Source organism: Onychostruthus taczanowskii, unplaced genomic scaffold (assembly GCF_017590055.1).
Source record: "Onychostruthus taczanowskii isolate IOZ18803 unplaced genomic scaffold, ASM1759005v1 scaffold29, whole genome shotgun sequence".
Taxonomy (NCBI): Eukaryota; Metazoa; Chordata; class Aves; order Passeriformes; family Passeridae; genus Onychostruthus; species Onychostruthus taczanowskii.
The window spans coordinates 4,252,307-4,274,115 of NW_024500239.1; the positions used below are offsets into that span (position 1 = coordinate 4,252,307).

Consider the following 21,809-nt stretch of genomic DNA (forward strand, 5'->3'; position numbering starts at 1 on the left):
CAAAGAAATAAGAATCTTCACTCACTTTTCTATTGATCCCTGTTGATCAGATTAACTTTGTTTTGGATTCCTACAGAAACAAAAGGCAAATAGAAATGTTGCGAACACTTGATGTGTACAGTTTTGTTCAGTTCACGATTCTACTACCTATTACAAAGATAATTATTGGTTAGACAAAGAAAGAATAAAGGAATTACTGTAAATTATGTTCAGTAAATACCAACAGTTTAAGCAATTACAAAATTATGGAATATTTCATAATGACATGTAATTACAGTTAATACCACAATTAAAATTATATCTTTTATTTAGCATCACTTGTACTTTCATAAATAAGAATAATAATTAGGATTAAGAAAGGTCAAAGAATGCTTCTATTTCAACACTACAAAATGCATTTCAAGCCATTCCTGTTCGTCTCATTTACTTTACATTCTGTGACTTTGGTTTTTGTTATTCTGTAATCTTGGAATGGGCCAAGAGGCTCTCCTGGGACATCACAAGCCACGAGAGCTGAACTGTGTGAGTCTGGCCATAGACAAAAGGTCTTTAGGTAGGAAGAACCTTTACTTGTGTGTTTAAAGGAATTATCCTCAGAAGTATAATACATGATAATAACTAGCAGCTCTACTTTCTTACAGTGCATCTACATGCAAATCTACTCGTACATCTTCTGAAGCAGACCATTAAATTGGGTTGAAAAGTCAGGCTACCAGCTGCATGGTGACTATTTCTCTGGTCTTGCTTACTCCTTTCTCTCTCCTCTCCATTATTTTCTGAAATGGCTTACTGATAAAGATGGCACAGTGCTTGTCAGAGGTCTCTAGGTCGCTCTGATGGCTTGTTGGCTGTATCAGGAAGCATCTTGTTAGCAATCATGGCTGAATAAAAGCTGTACTATAAACCCCTAAGAGAGAGAAGCCTCAGTTTGTTACACTGTGCATTCTGATGAGAGTTCAAAGCTATGAAATAAATATATCTATAGTCAATACAACTGACACATTACAGCCACATGCATGATTGCCACCTTTTGTACTCTACCCTGGACAATCCTTTAACACAGGCAAGGATGTTAACTTTACTCTTTCATTGCTATGTGCTCAACTGCTACAAAATCACAAAATAGTTTTCATCATCTAGTTCTGCCCTCCTCTCAACATGGGTCCAACTATGCCAGATTCCTCCAGGTCTTGTCCAGTTCAGTCTCGAATATCTTCACGGATGGTGAGTCCATAAACTGTCTGGGTTCTTATGGTTTCCTTTTATTTTATTTCCCATCCCCACTGCCACCCTGCTCTTTTTTCTTTTGGTATCTAAACATAAGTTCCATTATCTTCTTCTCATCCTGCCACTCTAGGTAGAGTGTTTCCATTTAGATTACTTTATCAAAAAGTACCTGAAGGCAGCTATAGCCTGCCAATAGCTTACTGTTCATGGCTGGACAACCACTATTCACCCAGCTTCTCCTCATGATGTGTTCTAGGCTTCTAATTATCATGGTAGCTCTTTTACATTGACTGCAGCATGTCAATACTTATTTGGCACTGGGAAACTCAAAAACAGAGTCCTTCATATGGAGTCTCACAAGTGCTAATTAAAGAAGAAACATGGAATCATTTAGGTTGGAAAAGAGGCTTAACATCTTCACATCCAGCCATTAGCACTGCCAAGTCTGCCACTAAACCATGTCCCTAAGCACCACATCTAGGCATCTTTAAAATACCTCGTAGGACAGTGGATCAATAACTTCCCAGGGCAGCCTGTACCAATGTTTGACAATCTTTTCAGTGAATAAATTTCTGCTAATATCCCATCTACACCTTCCCTGGCACAACCTGAGACCATTTCCTCATCTTATCCCTTGTTGCTTGGGAGAAGAGACTGACACCCACTCCACTAATAACTACTTCCTTCTTACTGGCTGTACTCACACTATTACTGCTCATTATGAAGTTGGTCTCCTTCACTGCAAGTGCTGCTGGCTCATGTCCCTCTGCTGTCCACTGGGGCCATCAGGTCCAGTTTTATGAAGCTGCCTTTCAAAAAGTTGATGCTAAGATTGGATGGAAGGAGGATGGCTTCCCAGGCCAGGGCCAGGACTTTACATTCTGTGCTGAATCTCATGAGATTCCTGCTGGACTCTCTCCAGCCTACCTGTGTCCTTCTGAGCAAGTTTAACTCCCAGGGAAAGAGCCACTCCCACCCAATGTGGTATAATCTGAAAACCTGCTGAGGTTACACTTTGTCCTACCTCCTGGGTTAGTAAGAAACAGTATGGATTCCCACATGAACTGCTGATGGGCTTCATTAGAAACTGCCCCCCGGCATGACTGTGCTCACTTATCAGGCTCAGGTCTTGAACTGGAGAGCCATCCTCACTGTGTCTTCATCTACTTCTCCATGACCTTGGCTGCATCCCCACATGTCCCATGAATTTTTCAAGCTGGCTGAAGTTATCCTTTTGGTGATGGTAAACACATTTTTTTTTCTGACATGTATTACCTCGTTTCTACTCCTGCCAAGTAAATTTAAACAGTTGTGGGGAAAAAAAAAAAAAAAAAAGGGTTCAAAATTGTATGTGTTTGAATTAACATTCTTACTACTGGGGAAACTGCAAGTGCTATGTGCATGGAAGCATGAAGTCCAGTTAAATACACATACACTAATACTGTTTCCTTACATTGTGAGCAGTCAGAAGACAAACTGTAAAGTTGCTTTATATCGGCTCTAGCTGAAGGTCAGATTGCATCCACAGGCCACCATTTTTTCCATAAACACTTCCTATTAACAAGCAAGTGTTAGGAATACAAAAGCAAACAAATCCAGAAATGTTTTTAACTCTTGCATACATACATGCTCTTCCAAGTGCAAGTTTTAGTGGAGTGAAAAGGATAACATAATTAGTCACACAATTATAGTTACATGAGGAGTCATCTGAATTCCTAATTGCTTAAACTTGTCGTTTTTAAGCAGGATAAGTACATCAGTGGAAAATGGATGATTTTTTTTTTTATTTATTAATTGTTGCTTAGTCTTTAGTATCTCAGATGGAGTAGGCATTATATGAATATGCAGAAAGTCAATCTCTTCTCTGAAATCTTTTTCAACTACAAAGTACAGATAAACATGATGAATGTAAGGATATTGTTTTCAGTAAAAACAACTGAAAGAGTAAGAGTGATTTTACTGTGGGATCAAACATGAAGCTGACAAGACTGAGCCAGGAAAAATGGACAAATACAAACATGGAATATGGAGACAAAAGAAAAATGGTGGCAACTAATGGGCAAAGATAAGAAACAATATGAGAAGACCTAAAAAAGAATTATGAAAAATAAAGTATACTGAGTCCAGAAAGAAAGACTGGTACCCTAAAGAAAGTAACTAGTAGGATCCAACTTGCATATATCAGCACATCATTAATAGCTTTGTTGTTCAGTGGAGACAGAAATCCAACAGCCTTCTCAACGTGGAGTTTTTTCTTCCCCCAAGAAGGGCTATTCTGCTGTTTCTGTGTCCTACTAAATGAGAATAATTTGGCTGTTCTGTTCCCAGGACTCCAAGGGCTCTTCTTCAGTCACAAAACCTCACATCAAAAGCAAACAAGGAAAAAAAAAAAAAAAAAAGACAGTGAAATTGAAACGTCAAAGGTTCTTGACCACAGCTTCTTTTCCGTCAAGTACTCCAGCTTCTGCTAAAGTCCTTTATAATGCCTGTAGAGCTTATCTTAGTTTAAAGGAGTGTATAAACTTGCAACAATGTAAAAAATTCTCAGCAAACCTCTGTGCAGGTGAAGATCTGTTATATTAACACAGAAGTTGGCTTAGCTATGGAGTAGCACTGCATTATGGGGAAAGTTCCCAACAGGTCCCAAGATGGACTCATGAAGTGGGGATTAGTCAGAGCACCAATCAATACCTGAAGAGATTATTTTATTTGAAATAAATGAACTGGTATTTATCACTCTGTGGAACAGCAAATAGTTTAGACCAAGTAAATAATGTGAAGTAGAAGGAAATTGCAGAGACCAGGCTTTGTAAGGATTGCAAGATTATTGTGAGTTACACTGGCAGCATCTACTACATCAATGCAACTGCACCAAGACTGCTTCCACGAAGCATTAGAATTATTAAGCTTAGCATAGAAATGTTTATGGCAACACTGTTCTGGGTTAGTGCAATTACAGCAGTGATGCCAGCACAGTATGAGCTACTGCAAATGCTTGTTGGCCTGAGACAGGGTGAGAGAGAGATCAAAACCTTCTGTGAACTACTGAATGACTGTGTTGCTGCCTAACTCTCTGATCCTCATGGAAAAGCTGAGGAAATAAATAAAAGGTGAAACAGAAAATGGGCATTTCCTTGTCCACTATCAGCGAAGCAGTGTAGGATATGACCTATTACTTTCCTGGCCTTCAAAACATCAGCTGGGATTAGTATCTGTCTTTGAGTATCCTGTGACATTAAAAAAGCATGCAGGGGTTAAATATTTGAACTTATAGACATAGGTGGTCACAAAAATACTTCAGGTTCCACTATCTGCACCCAAGCTAACAGATATTTTTACTCCACTGCTAGTCTCTTTAACTTGAGGGTACAGAGTATACTGAATAAGTAGTTCCTTGCATGTTTTCCCTTTGCATATAGTAATCAACCCCAAAAGGCTTCCAGCTGCTGAACTGAGGGTCTTAATTTTGGCCTGTTGTGTTTATGAAGGCTTTTAATTCCTCACTGTTCTTAATAATGTCTGTAAGTCTCTGAGCATCATGACTTAGTCTTCTAAAATTTATCTTGTCTGTGACCAATGCAAAACATATGCGGAAACAGTAGAATACACATATTGCATAAAATGTCTTGTAAATTGAAGCAGTATAGTTATGCATAAAAAATTAACAGTGGATGTGATGTTATCATTATTATTTGAATGTTCTCAAGCCCAGGCAGAAAAACCCCAAAACTGCCACCTTTGACAGGGAACTACCATGCATAAGTAAAATGAAACATATGGGATAGGGAACTGCAGTTTTGAGGAGAAAAACCTGCAGTGAATCAATATAATAAATTCAGCGCTAATTTCTAGATTACAATGGTGCAGCTCATAACTGCACACCAAGTTCTACAAATTGCCACAGTGTTTTAACTACCACAAAATCCCAACCCTAAAAAAATATTTTTTTTTTAGTTTTCTGTTTCTTACAGTATCTAGACAAATAATTCAGCAGAGGACATGATTAATTTTGTTGTTAAAAAAGTAATATCATTAGCCCACTAGTTTGTTTAAAAACAAGGGATTTTCTTATAATTATATTTTCTTATAATGAGGGATTTTCTTATAATAAGGTGTTTAATGGATGTATTTTCACTTCATCACTTTATTATTTTATTAAATCTACTTTATTTCTGCTCTCACTGTTATCTGTTGCAATGCTTTCAATGGACTAGTGCTGTTTGATAGAGGTCAAGCTCAAACTGTCCCGCCATTCAAATGTAATCTGGAGTTGTTAGAAAGAAAAGATATAAAAGATAGGGCCTTATAGAATTTAGTATATTAATGTAGAGGAAAGAAGCAAAAGAAGAAAGGTAATTATATTTTAGTAAGCCTAAAGTAAAGTAAAAAACGTAGGTAAGTGTAAAAATGCATTAAAATGTACAGTCTTATTTGAGTGCAAAAATCTTGCCTGGGTCAACATTGGGCATTAAAACTCTAAGCATCAGTTTACACCTGTCCTTAAAATGCAGTCCAAACAATCTTATTGAAAAGTATTATTGGATAAAACAAAGAGCCATCATTAAAATGCAGCACACATCAATGGATACATAAATCAATTATAATAGCAAAAAGAGTGACTATACATCTAAGGAAAAAGAAACCAAAGGCAGAAAATACACCAACTGCTACTAATGCTGCAGTGTTAGAAGAAAGCTATAGAAGAGATAGAATGACATTGTAAATTACTCTGTTTATTGAATATTAAAAAGAATCTGAGAAGCTTTGGTGAGGAATTTTAATTCAATAAGTTCTAGTCTAAGATTTATTTAATAATTTGTCCTACCACAACTACATGATTGAAATTATACAGCTGTAGTTTATCAGTAAAAATACAGTGAAAATACATAGATGCTCCAAAGAGGGTAAGAATAAAAGCACAGAGACAAATATGATCTGATAACATGGGTATTTGTTTATAAAAAAAATGATGGAACGATCTACATTATGTAGCTGTGCTGTGGCAACTGCACTTGTAACTTTAATAAAAGCATTGGTCCTCAAGAATTAAAATGCCAGGCCTGCAGATCTATAGCTCCCATAATATCCTAAAGTCATTACAAACATTTCATTGAGGGTGCCAGTTGATTCTAATAACAGTGTGTGCAAATGGCACACAGTAGAGGAGGCCAACATATTTATGTGACTATAAACAGTGAAATGTTGTTATAATTTTGCTCTAAGATCTGAAAATTACCATTATCTGAGCTTTGAATATATTAGACATTTTTAATATAATCATGAGGTTTGAGTTTTTTGAAAGTAATATCCATTCTCACTGTAACAGATCTGAGGCTACTCTTGGGTTCAGCGCTTGGTATATTTACCTGAAAGTGCAAAATGGTCATCAAACATTTCTGGCACCCTGAAATAGGAGCTGGGCTGCTGGAGAGCTGGTAAGCCCCACTCCTTCCACAGCACCAGCAGCTAGTGCAACCTGTACATAAAACTGCTTCACTTCACCAGACCTCCAAAACTCATGAAAAAAAAAATTAGGATCCCTGCCCTTAAGTGGAGAATTCAGGGAAGGGCAGAGACTGAGGCTCGTTCTCACCACTCCTTTCCTGCCTGATGTTCAGGCCACCCCAGACCACCGCGCCTTGATGCCCCCAGGCCGAGAGGGACCTTCCTCGCCTCCCTGAACCGCTGGGGAGAAAGTTCCGCACAGCGCAAGCTGCTCAGCGACTGACTGAGGGTTTGAGCAGGTGCGCCTGCAGCAGGGCAGGCAGCTCTGGAAAACCTGGAAAACATCTTCGTTTCCAGACGCCGGTGACAAAAAGGGCGCAGGAGCGGGGTGAGGGCTGTGCGGGCCGGAGCCGCGCAGGGTCGCCGGCAGCTCGCTGCCCTCGCCACCTCCGCCCGGCGACCGGCGGGTCGCCTCCCACCTGGTCACACGGGGCCACGGGAGACCGGGAGAGAATTCCCTGCCGAGCAGACAGGTTTGATATTTTGATCCGTGGGTACTTCTGCAGTTCTGCCGCTGCGTGTGGGGTACATCCGCACCCACGGGCTAATGAGTGGTGCCGTCCTTCGCTGCAGGACTGCGGAAGTGGGAGCTTCACTGCCACCCATTAGGGACTCACAAGCACGGCTGCGTCTCGAAATGGTGCCTGAACACTGCTCAAGCTTAGTTTTAAGCTTGCACCTACTTTTACCCTCCCTGCCCACGGTTTGAGTATACACACTCTCCTCTTTCCCTCTTGCTGGTGTTTCTCAAGCAGAAATGCTTGGTAGGTTCTTACCCACCAAAAGAAAGTAAGGGAGAAATATCTCTTTCGTGTTTGGCATCTCCAGGCCACCTTCCCCACCTCCAGAGATATCTTTTAACGTCTGTTCTCTAATCTAACAGAGATCTGGCTTCCTGCGTGGTGCTAGAGCATCACTGCTGGGGCAGCAAGGGAAGGAGAGGTCGATCCGACCCCTTGGTGCTCCTCGCACTTCAGTTCAGGCCCTGCCGATGGCCTCGTTGTGTTCGGGGAAGGGGGAAGGACAGACCGAAAGTTCTCGGTCCAAGAGACAAGTGGCCGCCCAGTGACACTTTCGAGAGGACCCACTATCAAACCATATAGATGATTGCCAGAGCAGAAGCAGAAAAACAAACAAACCAAAATTTTTTGACCTAGTTTCTCTGCATCAGGTGAGTAGAATACATCAAGGAGAGTTTCCCATTATTGAATAAGTGAAAAACAAAAAAAAAAAAAACAAAAAAAAAAAAAATGCCCTAGTTGTGGTGCTTTCAGACGAATCTTCCAACAATTGTTGCAGTTCAGCACTGTATGCGTCGTATTTTTTAAACAAGCAATGCGAGTAGCTGGAAAACTTGGGAAGCGAGGAGAAAGGTCAAGGGCAGAGGCTGGCCAGTTTTTGTTGCCACGGCTGAAGAAGCATAAATAATCAAAGGACCATGATTAGTTGCACTGACCGTAAGACTAGGGGGAAATTGAGAGGAGAGAAGAAAAAAAAAAAAAATAGATGACGACTGTTTTGTAGTTTGTCACTCCCCGCTCTGACATCTTCCTGTTCCTGGCCAGGACCTCTGCCAGACACGGCACTGAGAGGAAGGGCCAGCAGCCCTGGGGAGCCGCTCCGATCCCGGCGGCTGCCCGGAGATGCGCAGGGCGCGGAGCGTCGCGCAGCCCCGCCACCGACTGCAGCCGGGCGGCCTCACCGCCCCTCGCAGGACGGCGCCGGCTTCTCGCCTCGCAATTCCCCCGGCAAAGACGTCCGTGTCCCGTCTCTCCCCGGCCCCTACCGCCCGCCCCCACGCCCGCCGGCGCGGCGCGGAGAGGCGCGTTACTTACGCGAGTCAGCAGCGGCGGGCTGTGCAAGGCTCCCCGCCGGGAGTCGAAGGGAGCCCTGATCTTAGCGGGCTCGGCGTACCCACCGACGGCTGGCAGAAGCAAAGAGTTAAAATATAAAACCATAAAATATTGTGGGTTTGTGGGTTTGGTGGTTTTTTTTGTTTTTTTTTTTTTTTTTTTTTTGTAATATTAATGTTCTTATAACGGAAGTTCTTATCAGTGGGTTGCACTGTACTTGGCAAACAAGCCTTTTTACCTTTTAAACAAATAATTCATTAGGTAATTAAATTCAAGTGAGATTACTCTAATTAAATATACACTGCTGTTGAATCATAATTTCTATGTGGCCTAGTTAAAGATGAACGATCTCGTATTCCTGACAAAAAAAAAAAAAAAAAAAAAAAAGCTTTAAAAGAATTCCCTGGTGACTGGAATAATAGATTTATACACCACCGTACAGAGGTCATTTCAAGAAAGAAGAGACACCAAACACAACATAAAGGGACTTTTTATGTCTGGAGATACTAGAATTCCAGGTTTTATTGCTGCAAGTTCTATTAAAAGACTTTGTGGAACCTAGGAGGAAATCAAAATTATCTTTCAAAAGGCGATAAGTTATAAATATGTGCACAAACAGAAATGTGTCTCTGAAGGTATTAGTTCTGCATAATTTCCGATGAGTAGCTACTAGGCCTCAAAGGAAACAGTGCATCTTGAAATGCTCTGAAGGCTTACATTGGCCAAAATAAGGCAGGACTTTAGCAAAATTAGAAGTAACTTTGTAGCCAACGATGTGCTATATGTCCTGGCTCCCTTTAATAGCATTAGGCGTTCAAACCATAAAGACTAATCTGGAGAGTAGAAGTTCCTGCTCTCTGCTTTGATCTCCTTCCTCTTGGCTGTTTAAAGCTGACAGTTTGGCTGAATGGCATTCACTGCTTTCATTTGTAAGACATGAGTTTCCTAGTGTTCCAGAGCTAGCAGCTACACCTGTACTGCAGGAATTTACATTGCATTGCTCCAGGATGGCATTGATTTGGGACGGGTGAAATACAAACACAAACTAATTAAAAACTGCATAATGCAGCCCTACAGGAACAAGACAGAAAAAAACCAAATAAATACAACTGCAGCTGGCACGGCAATTGTGCCTCTGCCCCCAAGCAACAGTCTGGTGACATAAAATTATAAACCTTAAAAAACTCACATAATTGCTGTTGATCATTTTGGAGACAAAATGGAAATTATTTTGTTAATTAAGTTCAGACCCATAAAATATTCATAGATAGGTAGATAGACGGACAGAGAGAAACAACGAGAGAGAGGCAGATGATACATTCCATAGATTTTAATCCTTGTTCATATAGGCCAGTGTGCACAGCTCTAATAACTCATTTGCAAAAGCGCAAAAAAAGAGAACACCCATGAATTCACGTTGCTATCACAAATAAATGTATGTTCATCTGAGGTGAACTGATAAAGGATTAATAAAAAGTCACCACCAGGATGTGGGGGCTGAAAGTCAATTTCTCTTAGTTTACTTTTTCAAAAAGTTGTATTTTTCATTTTGAAAGCGCATGCTCTCTCTCTCTCTGAATAAAATAATCTTTGTAAACACCTTACTAGCTGCTACCCTGAGTACAATCAAACCCTGCAGCTGCTCAAGCTTGGATTCCTTCCTGTACTGCCTGTATACACTGAAGGTGTGTACATATTCACATTTAGGGAATCGATCAGGTATCCCTGATTCCAAGTTTGTGTTTATTTAGACAAACCAAACCATTCATTTGCACAGTCAGAAGTCTAAAGCCTGCTGTTACTGTGAATTAAATAGGCAAAATCAGAGTGAGATATTTAAAAACTTCCTTCCTTCCTTCCTTCCTTCCTTCCTTCCTTCCTTCCTTCCTTCCCTTTACCCTCCTTGTAACAGACATGTTCCTCTGGTTGGGCGTGAAGGGGAGGAGAGGGGAGTCCGGCGCTCCAGAGCTACATCACCTCTCCGCCTATAATTGTTTGTCACATGCCCTGTTGTCACAAAGTGGGGTTGTTTCCCAGACCCTGCTGGAAAAAAGGTGCAAAGTAATAATGAGTGTTTAACAAGGCTCATAAATCAGGGCTGATGAGAAGCGCTCAGGACAAGTCACACGGCGGCGACAGGGCCTGGCAGCGGGCGACCAGTGAAAGGAGACCCCTGCCACGGTCCTGCCGGGCCACCCTCGCACTGCCGGCACCTCCAAAAAAGTAAACGTCCTCAAATGAAACACGGTCCCATGCTAAATCAGATGTAATACACTTAATGAAAACTCAGTCAACTGATCCAAATAGTCGGCAGTCAGTGCGTAATTAGAATCTAGGAGAGATATATTAAATTAATGGATTCTGTCCTGCACAGATGTATCATTAAAATATATAGGATTGATATTTAACATGGTAGAGTTATTTTAAACTTACACATTAATAAAAATACAGCTAGGAAAAAAAGAAAGAAAGAAAGAAAGAAAGAAAGAAAGAAAGAAAGAAAGAAAGAAAGAAAGAAAGAAAGAAAGAAAGAAAGAAAGAAAGAAAGAAAGAAAGGCAGTGAAACTACCTGCTGAGAACAGTCAGGAAATTAGCAACATACGGATAATTTGGGTTTTTTTTTTTTTTGCACACCTCCTTTTCCCCCCTCACATTCTTTTCACAGGAAAGAAAATTGAAACAGACTATTAAGTGAAGAAATAATCTTAAATATCTTTGTCTATTACCGGTGAGAGCTGAAAATGAAAAGAGGATTTGCAAAATAAATCGTTACCAGGATGTTTCAGAGCAGTTACAGAATTAAATGAAAACTTTTCTCCCCAAGCCACAAACAAGGCGCTTTAGAGACTAAACCTCCCTTTCTTTTGGTAGATCTGATTATCAACGCCGCATAAACCCCGAGTTTAACCAACGGAGCCATATGCTCGTGTGTCTGCCCGCGGAGACGGCGCCCGAACTCATGTATCACTGTGGAAATTACACGGGTGAACCGTAGACTAGTAAGTATCTGAACTGCACTCTCAGATTGTGCTCTGCTTAGTATCCTATTCTCCCCATAGTTAGGTGTCTCCTTTCAACATCTCTGTCATCTCCATTTGAAGATATTTTCAGCGGTTTATCACTGCCATCTCCAGCCCTGCGCATTTGCAGCAGGTTATCACAATTGCCAGTCCCCCCTGGCTGATGGGTTGCGCTGATTACCATCACTGCCCTCAGATATTTGGTGCGGATTCCCAGCACTGCAATATCCACTCTTAGGACATCTGGAGCAGATCAAAATCACTGACTTCATTTTTCAGTAGAGTCAGTGTAAAAGCTTCACACAGCCTCTTCGCAAATATACCCTGTAGTCAATTCCCGCAGAACCAGCCTTCAGTTAAAATTCGGCCAAGCAGCGACCCCTATGTCTGGATTTGCATTTCTTATCGGACCCCTATCTAAACTGATTTGTTAATAATAAAGAGAAAATCTCTTGGCACTGGATGCATCGCCTTAAGAAACTGGAAGGATCACACTGTCTTAGCAAACTCTTTCTCAAGAAAGGCTCCTTAAGAAGTTTATCTGCCCAATGATCTTTGAATTAGATGAGCGTGGCCATTTAGGTCGATTTACTTTAAACAGTATACAATTTATTTTAAGCGATTACCTTAGGTATAATCACATTATGCCCAGCGCTGTTAGGTATTTCTCTCCCAGCTGATTTCTGATGTGCATCCGCTCTCCGACGGGAAGGTGACTGCTTTTCACTCTCAGCCCAAATCCTTTTTTGCTACGTGACTGTTTATCGTCTTTTAAAACGCTGTTCGGCTAATGAGTTGGCACCGCACTCCTTTTTGTAAGGTCTTGCAGAAAGTTAAGGAGGCGTTCAAGCAACTACAACACAGTTCTCAGGGGAGAAAATTGGCAAAAAAAAGACTAAAAGAAAGAGTTGTTTTTTTGGGGTTTTTTTTTTTCCCGAATTATGATTAGAACTTTTTTTTTTTTTTTTAATCTGTATTTCACTCCACCTGTTTTTGATTTGAAGCTAACTTACAGGTAGGAGGGGTTGATCACAGCGACCTTTTGGGCTGTTTAGGTCCAGGGTTTAGGGAAAGATTTTTCTAGCCCTTCGGGCTGCTGCTGCTGATGTTTGTAATTTTCCGTACAGTTTCGTTCTTTTCGCACTTTTGTTATTAAGCTCCTGCTATAGGTCTTGTATGGGAGGAAATAAACCCAGAATCTCCCAGACCTTCACTAAACTGATTTTCAAGTAAGGAGCTTAGTGTAGCAGCTCTGGTCCCAGCTTACTTGCACAAGGGGGAAAAATTAAAAAGGGCTTTGAAAGGTTGCCTACTAAAGTGACTTAATAAACCGTCATAAGAAAAAAAAATGGGCAATATCTTGTGCAGGAGCAGGAATCGCTTGGGGATTGGCATTTTCTGATCAGAATTGTGCATAATTAATGGCGTTCGCAGGACCCTGCTCATCCTTGTGCAAGGAACTTTGCAGATGACGAACAAAGCTTTCATACCAGTCTTCTAACTTTTCCCCCCTCCTTGGCGTTTTTTTTCCTTCCTATTTTCTTTTCCTTCCAATTTGCGTTTGTTGCTGTTTTGTTGGGTTTTTTTTTTTTCTTGTCTCCCTTCTTTTTTTTCTTTCCGAAATCACAGTTACAGGTAACCTGCACTTTTTATTTACTTTGGCTATTTCTACTCAAGGTGAAGAGTAGCAAAGTTCGCACCAAAAAGATGCAGGGCTGATAGAAAAGCAAAGGAGACTTTTTTCCTTTTTCTTTCCCTTTTTTTTTTTCTTCCCCTAACCGATCCGAGAAGGATGAGAGGGAGTGGGGGAGGGGATGACTCACATTTCTTAAGCCTCCAAGTGGAAACCTTTTCTGGATACACATTCCACACAGATCTAAAGAGCTAAGAAGATTTCGGCAGCATCGGTGCCTTATCCCACCTTTATTTACCTGAAGCCCTTGTAATGTGACACTTCCATTCGCAAAATAAGGCTGCAAATTTCAAGTCCCACTCAGCTCTGTTACGGCGGTGCATTTTTGTCTGAGGGTCGCTGTCCTGCTTTGAGGGTGAGATTTTGGAGCGGTGCGGGGGAGGTACTGCTCTCCCTGTTAGACATAGGAAGGGGAAAGTTCCCTATTTCCAACTGATGGGGAAGGAAGTTTAATCAACACCGTGAGACGGAGCGGTTCCCTGGAGCACGGGCAGGAGAGGGCTGGCCGGGGTTGGAGACACCCCGTGGGGGCGTTGGCAGGCGGGGAGGCATTTCCCTCCGCTCCCGCGCGGCCGGTTCCCGGCGGGATCCGGGCTGCCGGCCTCAGCCCTGTGCCGCAAACAGGGAGAGGGGGCGCGAAGCCCCGCGGAGCGGCCCTAACCTTAGGGCTGGCTCTAGCTCTGGGCTCGGGAAAAGGAGAGAGACACCCGTTGTTCCCCCACTCCTCCTTCTCCTTCCCTTCCCCCTCTCCCCTGCCAAACACTTGCATCCCGAAAAGCCGCGGGCCTTTGCGTCTGCAGCCGCTCCGCGCCGCGCTGTCCCTTAAGGAAGAGCTCTGCCGTCCCTTCCGCACAAAGACGGATCTCCTGGACTGCGGGGACCGCGGCGGCGAGGGCTGGGCCTGGGACGGCAACTCCGCGCCCTTCCGCGGAGCCTCTCCGCCGGGGCCGGCCAAAGGGACGGCAGCGCCCGGCCCGGCCCTGCGGACTCTCTCCGCAGCCGGCGGAGCGGGAGCGCAGCCCCGGCGCGGGCAGCGCGCTGAATTTGTGGGGCAGAGCGGCCCCCGGCAGTCCCACCGGGGCTGGGAAGGTCGGGGCAAGAAACGCCCAGCCCTCGGCCCGCCGCCCCCGCGCTCCTCGTTTTCCACAGCGGGGGAGCTGGGAGGGGCCCGGCAGCGGTAGGAAAGGGAAAGTTTGCGGTGCCGCCCGGACAGTGCGATGCTCTCTCGGTCCCAACGCGGTTCGGGCGAGCCCAGGCACGTCGAGGAACTGGACAACACCGCAGGCAGGGCACAGCGGTGACAGCCCGCCTCCTTTAAGGCGGCCCGGTCCCTCGCAGAGGAGTCCTTTGTCTCCCGCTGCACCTTCCACCCCTCTCCAAGGGGAGAAAGAGAAGGAGAGAGGAAAAAATCCCTTCCTCTAATCGTTGTTGTTAATGATCATAATGGCAAGAGCTCGTTTTGGTCCTTTCGTGTGTGTCACCCCTTGTGTCTCCCCGCCTCGTCTCTCTCCCTCTGTTTACCCCTCGATGTGTTTCCTTCGGTCCCCACTGAAACGGGAGGATGGAAGTTTGACAACCAACAAGACACTCTGTTTCCCCCTAACCCCCACCCCCGCTCGGGGGCAAGGGTTGGGGTTCCTCTGTGCCCCTCGGCATACATGTCGAGGTTGTTGATTCGTGGGATTATTTATTTCCAGTATTCCGAGAACTGTCGCAATGCCTATGATAATTGTCCCTGAGTGTCAATCCGTCGGCAGGGCATGAGGAGGAGAAAGGGCGGCGGGGAGGATCGAATCGCTGCGGGTCTTTTTCTTTTTTTTTTTTTTCCTCCATTTTTCTTTTTCTTTCTTTTTCCCTCTTTTCTTTTCTTTTTTTTTTTTTCTTCTTTTTCTTTTTCTTTCCTTTTAGTAAAGATTCTTATGGGAAGTGCTGCTAGGAGCCTTTTGACTTTCAGCAAAGTTGCGCATATGTGTTTGTGTACGAGTGGCGTTTGTGGGTTGCTGTAGAGAGATTGCATTTATTTATTTATTTATTTTTTTTTTTTTTGGTATTGGTAAATTGTTACAAGTTGCCTGGCTGCAAAGCCCCCTTTTCCTCTCACGGCCACTCTAGTTTGTTCCTGAGTCCAACGACGACAAGGGGGACTCAATGTTAAAGGTGGAAAAAAAACCCCAGCAACACAGTTGTTTTTGTTAAAAGGGGACACACTAAGGCTGCGAAACAGCAAAACCCCAATGTTGGACAGCTGTAAAATCGTGTAGACAGGTTGTCATACAGCAGTGGGGGCTTTTCTGAAAGGAGCCCATTGCTAAACATTAAATACACCCGGAGCAGAGCACAGCAGCTGCGCGGACACACGCACACACACACGCACACGCAGCTCCGAGCCGAGCGGCCCGGGCTGGGCTGCGCACCACGTGCTGCGCCGAGGGGGGCGCGGGGCGGGCGGGGGGCGCGGGGCGGCGCTTCCAGCTCAAGTGGGTGCCAATCAAAACATCAACTTCAAATTGTATCTGAAAGATCAGCCTAGGACCTAAGGGCAGACACATCAGTTGGAGCTCAATTGTTGATCAGATCACATCTAAGGGATTTAGGAGCACAGAAGAGCCGAGATTTGAGGAAAGACACCCCACTGAATCCTGCCACACTCCTCCTCCTCCTCCTCCATACCTAGGGTGCAATATATATCTGACAGAAAGAAATCAGAACGAAAAAAGAAAATTATCGGCTCGATTTCTTTTCTCTCGCCCTGCCTGACTCCAGTAAAGAGCGGGGGGGAGGAAAAAAGAAAGAGAGAGAGAGAGATCCAGAGAAGCCCGGGTTTGTTCCGCTCCCCTCCCCGGCTCTTCAGCAGGCTCCCTCCTCCCCCTTTCTTTTTTTTTTTTTTTTTTTTTTTTTTTTTTTTTTTTTTTTTAATATCTCTGCCGCTTCTGCTGCTGCCGCCAGTGCTGCTGCCGCCGCCTCTGTGCCCGCGCCCCGGAGATGTCCTTCCCCCAGCTGGGCTACCCGCAGTATCTCAGCGCCAGCCAGGCGGTGTACGGGAGCGACCGGCCCGGGGTGCTGGCCGCCGCCGCCGCAGCCGCCGCCGCCGACCTCGGTGCTGGGCATGTACGCCAGCCCCTACAGCGCCCCCAACTACAGCGCCTTCCTGCCCTACACCGCCGACCTCGGCCTCTTCTCCCAAATGGTGAGTGAGCACCGCGCTGCCCCCCGCGCCTGCCCGGGCCCGCCGAGCGCGGCCGCGGAGGCCGGGGGAGCCGGAGGAGCCGGGGGCGGGCGGAGGCTGCGGAGCCAGCGCGGGGGCGGCGGGGTGGCCGCGGCGGCGGCTCACACCCGGCGCGGGGTCCGCCGTGGAGAGGGAAGCGTGGCTGTCGACGGGTCTGCGGGGCAGATAGGGGCTGGGGGTCGCGGGCTCCGTCTGCACGGGAAGCCCCCAATCCTCTTCGTCTTCCAGCCGGGCAAAACTCCTCCGAGTTTTTCTTGGCGGTGGAACCCCTAAGCAGGGCTCCTGCCTCCGTATTGTCGGCTTTCCCTAGCAACTCGGTTATTTTTTGTTTTCTTTTCTTTCTTTGTTGTTATTGGTGTTGTTGTTGACGGGTGATATTGTCGGTCCTGCTGTTTCACTGGGCTTTCCAGCGCGCTCCTCTTTTCGCTTGGTACTTTTCTTTGCCGCTGAGCAATAAACAGGTTCCGTCCGAAAGGCCAAAGTGTCGGTACTTGGGGCTCCCGTGTATTTCAAGGCATTTTCCTTAAACCTTGAAAATGTCCCGTTCCGTTCCTTGAAACTTTTCGTACTCTGATTATGGAGGGTATCATAGATGGGGTTTGCATGAAGCGAAAGAGGGCATCTACATCCCATTATAGGCATCGAGGCAGGAACGCATATCGGCGTTAATTCTAAGATAAATTGTCGCCACCCAGACTGTTCTCGGGATTAATTCGACATTTTCTTAAAAACGTAATAGTTAGAAAGTGAAACAATTTTTTTTAAACTAACTGTTTTTATATCCGGTGTAGTTGAAACGTTTCAGTTGCTGGTATCACCAAAATTGTCGGCGGTGCTACGCATAGGTTCCACTTAATTTTCTAAATGTCCCTCTTTCTCTCCCCTTGACACAGAAAAGTGTGAATATTTATAACTGAATGCATGCATTGCATAACTTGTTACAGTTTTTAATAAATATATGTAGGCAAATAGGAAAATACGCTGTTGAACAAGAGACAGCATCTGGAAACCGATAATTTTTCCACAGCAAATATTTCCTATAAAGTCAATTTAAACAGCATGCATTTCCTACTCTTTTTTAAACCTTGATTTTGGAAATGCAGTAAAAGTTGAGACAGAAGCAATGAGTGATTCACAAGTGGCTTCTTCAAAAGAATTCCCAACAGAGTTTACACAAAAAAATATAATTTCAGCAACAATAACAAAAGACAGCAGAATAAAGGGAGTGCAGAAAGCCTACTCTGTAACACATTACAAAAATTACATCGGGCTAGTCTTTGTGTATAAGCGGTGTCTCTGAAATTAAAATACATGATCCTTCTTAACTGTTTGACAAAGTTAAATTAGTTTCTTCACAAACATCATTGAAGAGGTCGATTTCTAAGGCTGACATAAATTATGACATAGTAGTATGAAGAATGTATTTCTGGACTAGGCAAAAAACAAAAACAAAAACAAAACAAGAAAAAGGCGAGATTGTAATAGAAGAAATAAAGAAAGAAAACTGTTTGAAATGTTAGCTATTTTGGAATAGGTCCCGTTCCTACTCGCAAAGTATCCTGGTATTTTATTACAGTGATTAACCATGACGGTGATATTTTGAAATAAAGTCTAAATTTCTGAACATTTGTAAATTAAGAACTAAAATATTAAGTTAATATCTGGGCAATTTGCGGTAATAATGAGGCCTAATGAGGTTGCTAGAAAGATAAAATGTTATTTACCAAAACACCTGATGGGTTAATTTGACTTGCTGTGTTTTACTACTGATGATAAAAAGAATATTGATTGCAAATAAATCACCGTCTCTAAATGCTTGTAAACAACTTGTGTTTGCTTTGGCCGGATCAAAGTAAAACTTATGAGATAAAGTGTCTACATATCCATATTCTACAATGCGTGGATCAGTTTTCATTCCAGAGTTTAAAAGCTCTTCTAACAGTTAGAAGTTAATGTTTTACTCCAGAATCTTGGTGTATGATTTGGGGAGAGGAGATGGTGGTGTTGGCATTTGTGTGGAAAGTCTTTCACATTATAAGCCTCTTCATACTGAAGTTGTGCATGACCCCAGCCTCATCTCATTAGGAGCAAAAATAAAGAATGCTCTGCATGCATTTCTAACATCCTCCTGGATACTTTGCAGATAAATGCGGCGCTGTGCGCGGGCATTAGTTTGTAACTGCGGTGTAGTACCTGTTCTATGTGCCTGATAATTTCAAGGGCACAGTAAATTGTCTCGCCGAGGTGAAGGCGAAGTTGCTGCGTTTCCATCGTTTGGTTTGGTTTGGTTTGGTTTCCGGAGAAAATACTCATAATGTCTGTCAGAGCCCCGCTTAGCACCTTTCTTTCCTTTCCCTGCAAGAAGGGGGAATCATTTGGGAACACCTCTCTGTATGACCTAAATGTGAAGAGCCTGGAACGGGCAGGGCCGAATTTGGCTGTGAAGACACTTTGCACCGCTGAAAGGCGTATTCCGGCTCCCGGAGTAGCCTATTCAGGTCCGTTAGAGACGCTAACGAGATAATTGATGTGCTTTTTCCTCTCCGCTTGTCTGAATGTGTTGCAGGGCTCCCAGTACGAGCTGAAAGATAATCCGGGTGTCCACCCTGCTACCTTTGCTGCCCACACTGCCCCCGCCTATTATCCCTACGGACAATTCCAATACGGGGACCCGGGGCGGCCCAAAAATGCCACCCGGGAGAGCACCAGCACCCTCAAGGCCTGGCTCAACGAGCACCGGAAAAATCCCTACCCCACCAAGGGCGAGAAGATCATGCTGGCCATCATCACCAAGATGACCCTCACCCAGGTCTCCACCTGGTTCGCCAACGCCCGCCGGCGGCTCAAGAAGGAGAACAAGGTGACCTGGGGCTCCAGGAGTAAGGACCAAGAAGATGCAAACCTCTTCGGGAGTGACAATGAGGGGGACCCCGAGAAGAATGAAGATGATGAGGAAATTGACCTGGAGAGCATAGATATAGATAAAATCGATGAGAATGATGGGGAGCAGAGCAATGAGGAGGAGGAGGAGAAGCCCGAGCTCCTGAGACAAAGCAGTGAAGAGGAGCACTTGGAAAAGGAAAAGGATTTGGCACTGTCAGGGTCTGAAGGGCTGAAACCCAAAGATGCACTGGCTATAGTGAAGGAGGCCTCTGACAATAGCACGAGAATCATCAGTCCTGGGGGACCAAACAATTTACAGATGCCATCTCACAGCAAACCCAAGATTTGGTCTTTGGCAGAGACGGCAACCAGTCCTGATGGTGCCCTGAAATCTTCTCCTCCTCCACCACCTCCTCCCCAGGTTAACCACACTTCTCAGATTCAGCACCCTGCTTTTCTCCCTAGCCATGGACTCTACACATGCCAGATTGGCAAATTTCACAACTGGACAAATGGGGCTTTCCTCACCCAGAGTTCCCTTCTAAATGTGAGGTCCTTTTTGGGAGTAAATCACCACCATGCTGCTCATCACAATCACCACCTCCAGGCCCAGCAACAATCTTCTGTTTTAACAGCAACCCTGGGAGCGCTAAGCAGCGACAAACCTTCAGAGAGGACCAGTCCCAAACACATAGGTAATTAATGTATCAGGCTTTCACCTCTCCCTCCACCCCCAACACGTGCACGTGAACTTCTCCTTGAGGAATGGTGTCACACTGGTGTAACTGATTGCTTTTAATGGAGCTACAGTTTACTCTAGCGCTGATTTCCGGCCCCCCACCCAGCGTGTTGGTCACATACATTATGCACATTTCACGTGGCCTGTTACATTCTCACCCTATATGCCCATCAAGTAAGATGAAAATTCAGGAAGAGCGCAGTGAAATGTATAGGTTTGAGCTTTCCTTCCCTCTTTCACGACCTTCATCTCCCAATAACTTCAATGACAGTAAGAAATGTGTCAAGAAAAGCTTGCAGACTACTTAAATACTGAAAGTAGGGTATAGCACTGCACACACATACACATGTATCTGTTCTTGTCTGAACAGGAGGGTGAGAGGGAAGCGTGTTCTCTGCAGTGTCCAGATTCTTACTCTTGTTATTCTAAAATGGTTCTTCTGTTTTTGTTTGGCTTTTTTTTTTTTTCTTTTCTTTTTTTTGGTTTATCTTTTTTTTTTTTTTTTTTTTTTTTTTTTTTTTTTTTTGTCTCCTTCTAGAAAGAGAAAATGTACCAAGAACTGACTCCCCACCCCAGCCGCTAAAATCGCCCTTCCAGCCTGTCCGTGACAAGTGAGTTTGTTTGTTTGTTTTCACTGTAGGAATGTTACTTATGTGAAACAGAGTGTTTGAATAATAAAGACTAATTATAACACCTAATCATCGCCATAATAATACATACCGACAATGAGAACAGCACAGGAGTTTCTCTAATCTTTTCAAACATAGGCTAAATTGCAATGGTACATAGTCAGACTGTAACTTTTCTAAAACTTAACAGATCTCAAAGATCCTGTGTTAATTACACCAGAGACAATGATTTTTGTGCGATTATCTATTACTAAGATGCTATAGAAGTAGACACGCAATTAAAAAAAAAAAAAAAGATAACTTTTTTCTGAAAGATTATGTCTTTTTTTTTTTTTTTTTTTTTTTTTTCCTTCCTCCCTTCCCCCCCTGCAGCTCTTTGGCTCAGCAAGAGGGAACACCGAGAATTTTAACAGCTCTCCCTTCTGCTTGATTAAATGATTTGGTGAAAAAATATTACAGAGACTGGTATTAAGGACAGAGAGAGTGAAAAAAAAGGAAACGGTACAAACGACTCCCATCAATCTCTTTTTGCAATAAGGTGGTGCAAATCCATAAAAGCATTACACAAATCTGTAGATGGATCCCCTTCCTCATTGTACCATTTCAGATCGTGTTATTCTAACCATTCTTGGATTATTTGTTTGGTAAATGTTTCCCATGTGTTTGTGGTTTTCTTTTTTCTGTATATAGAGTGATTTCAGATTGTAAATAACACGTCAGCAAAACTTGTCTAAATCATATATTTTTGTCTAATAAACTAAATGAAATTATGAGCTCTCTTCAGGTATGTATTCTGTTGCCACAGATCTTATACATATATTACGAATCTATTCAAACGTTTATAATTAGTTTTCTAAAAAAGTCAAGTCTCCTCCTTTGGGTAAGTGAAACTTCAAGTAGCAAATCCAAGCTATTTTGCCAAAAACAAGCTGCGAGCTTCCTTTTTTATACACGCAAATTTACGAAGTTGAGTGAAGCTGGCTCCTGCCTCAGTAATATTAAAGTTATTTTTTCATTTGCGGTGATTCAGATGT

At 43.6% G+C, this 21,809-nt stretch overlaps 1 protein-coding gene across 1 annotated transcript; it reads left to right on the top strand.

Annotated features, from left to right (window-relative positions):
- The first annotated feature begins 16,280 nt into the window (after positions 1-16,280).
- On the top strand, positions 16,281-21,205 carry IRX1 (iroquois homeobox 1). The gene is given in 5 exon segments (XM_041408121.1): positions 16,281-16,387; positions 16,389-16,485; positions 19,091-20,102; positions 20,685-20,757; positions 21,148-21,205. Coding segments are annotated over 5 exon segments (1,347 nt in total).
- Positions 21,206-21,809: the final 604 nt, after the last annotated feature.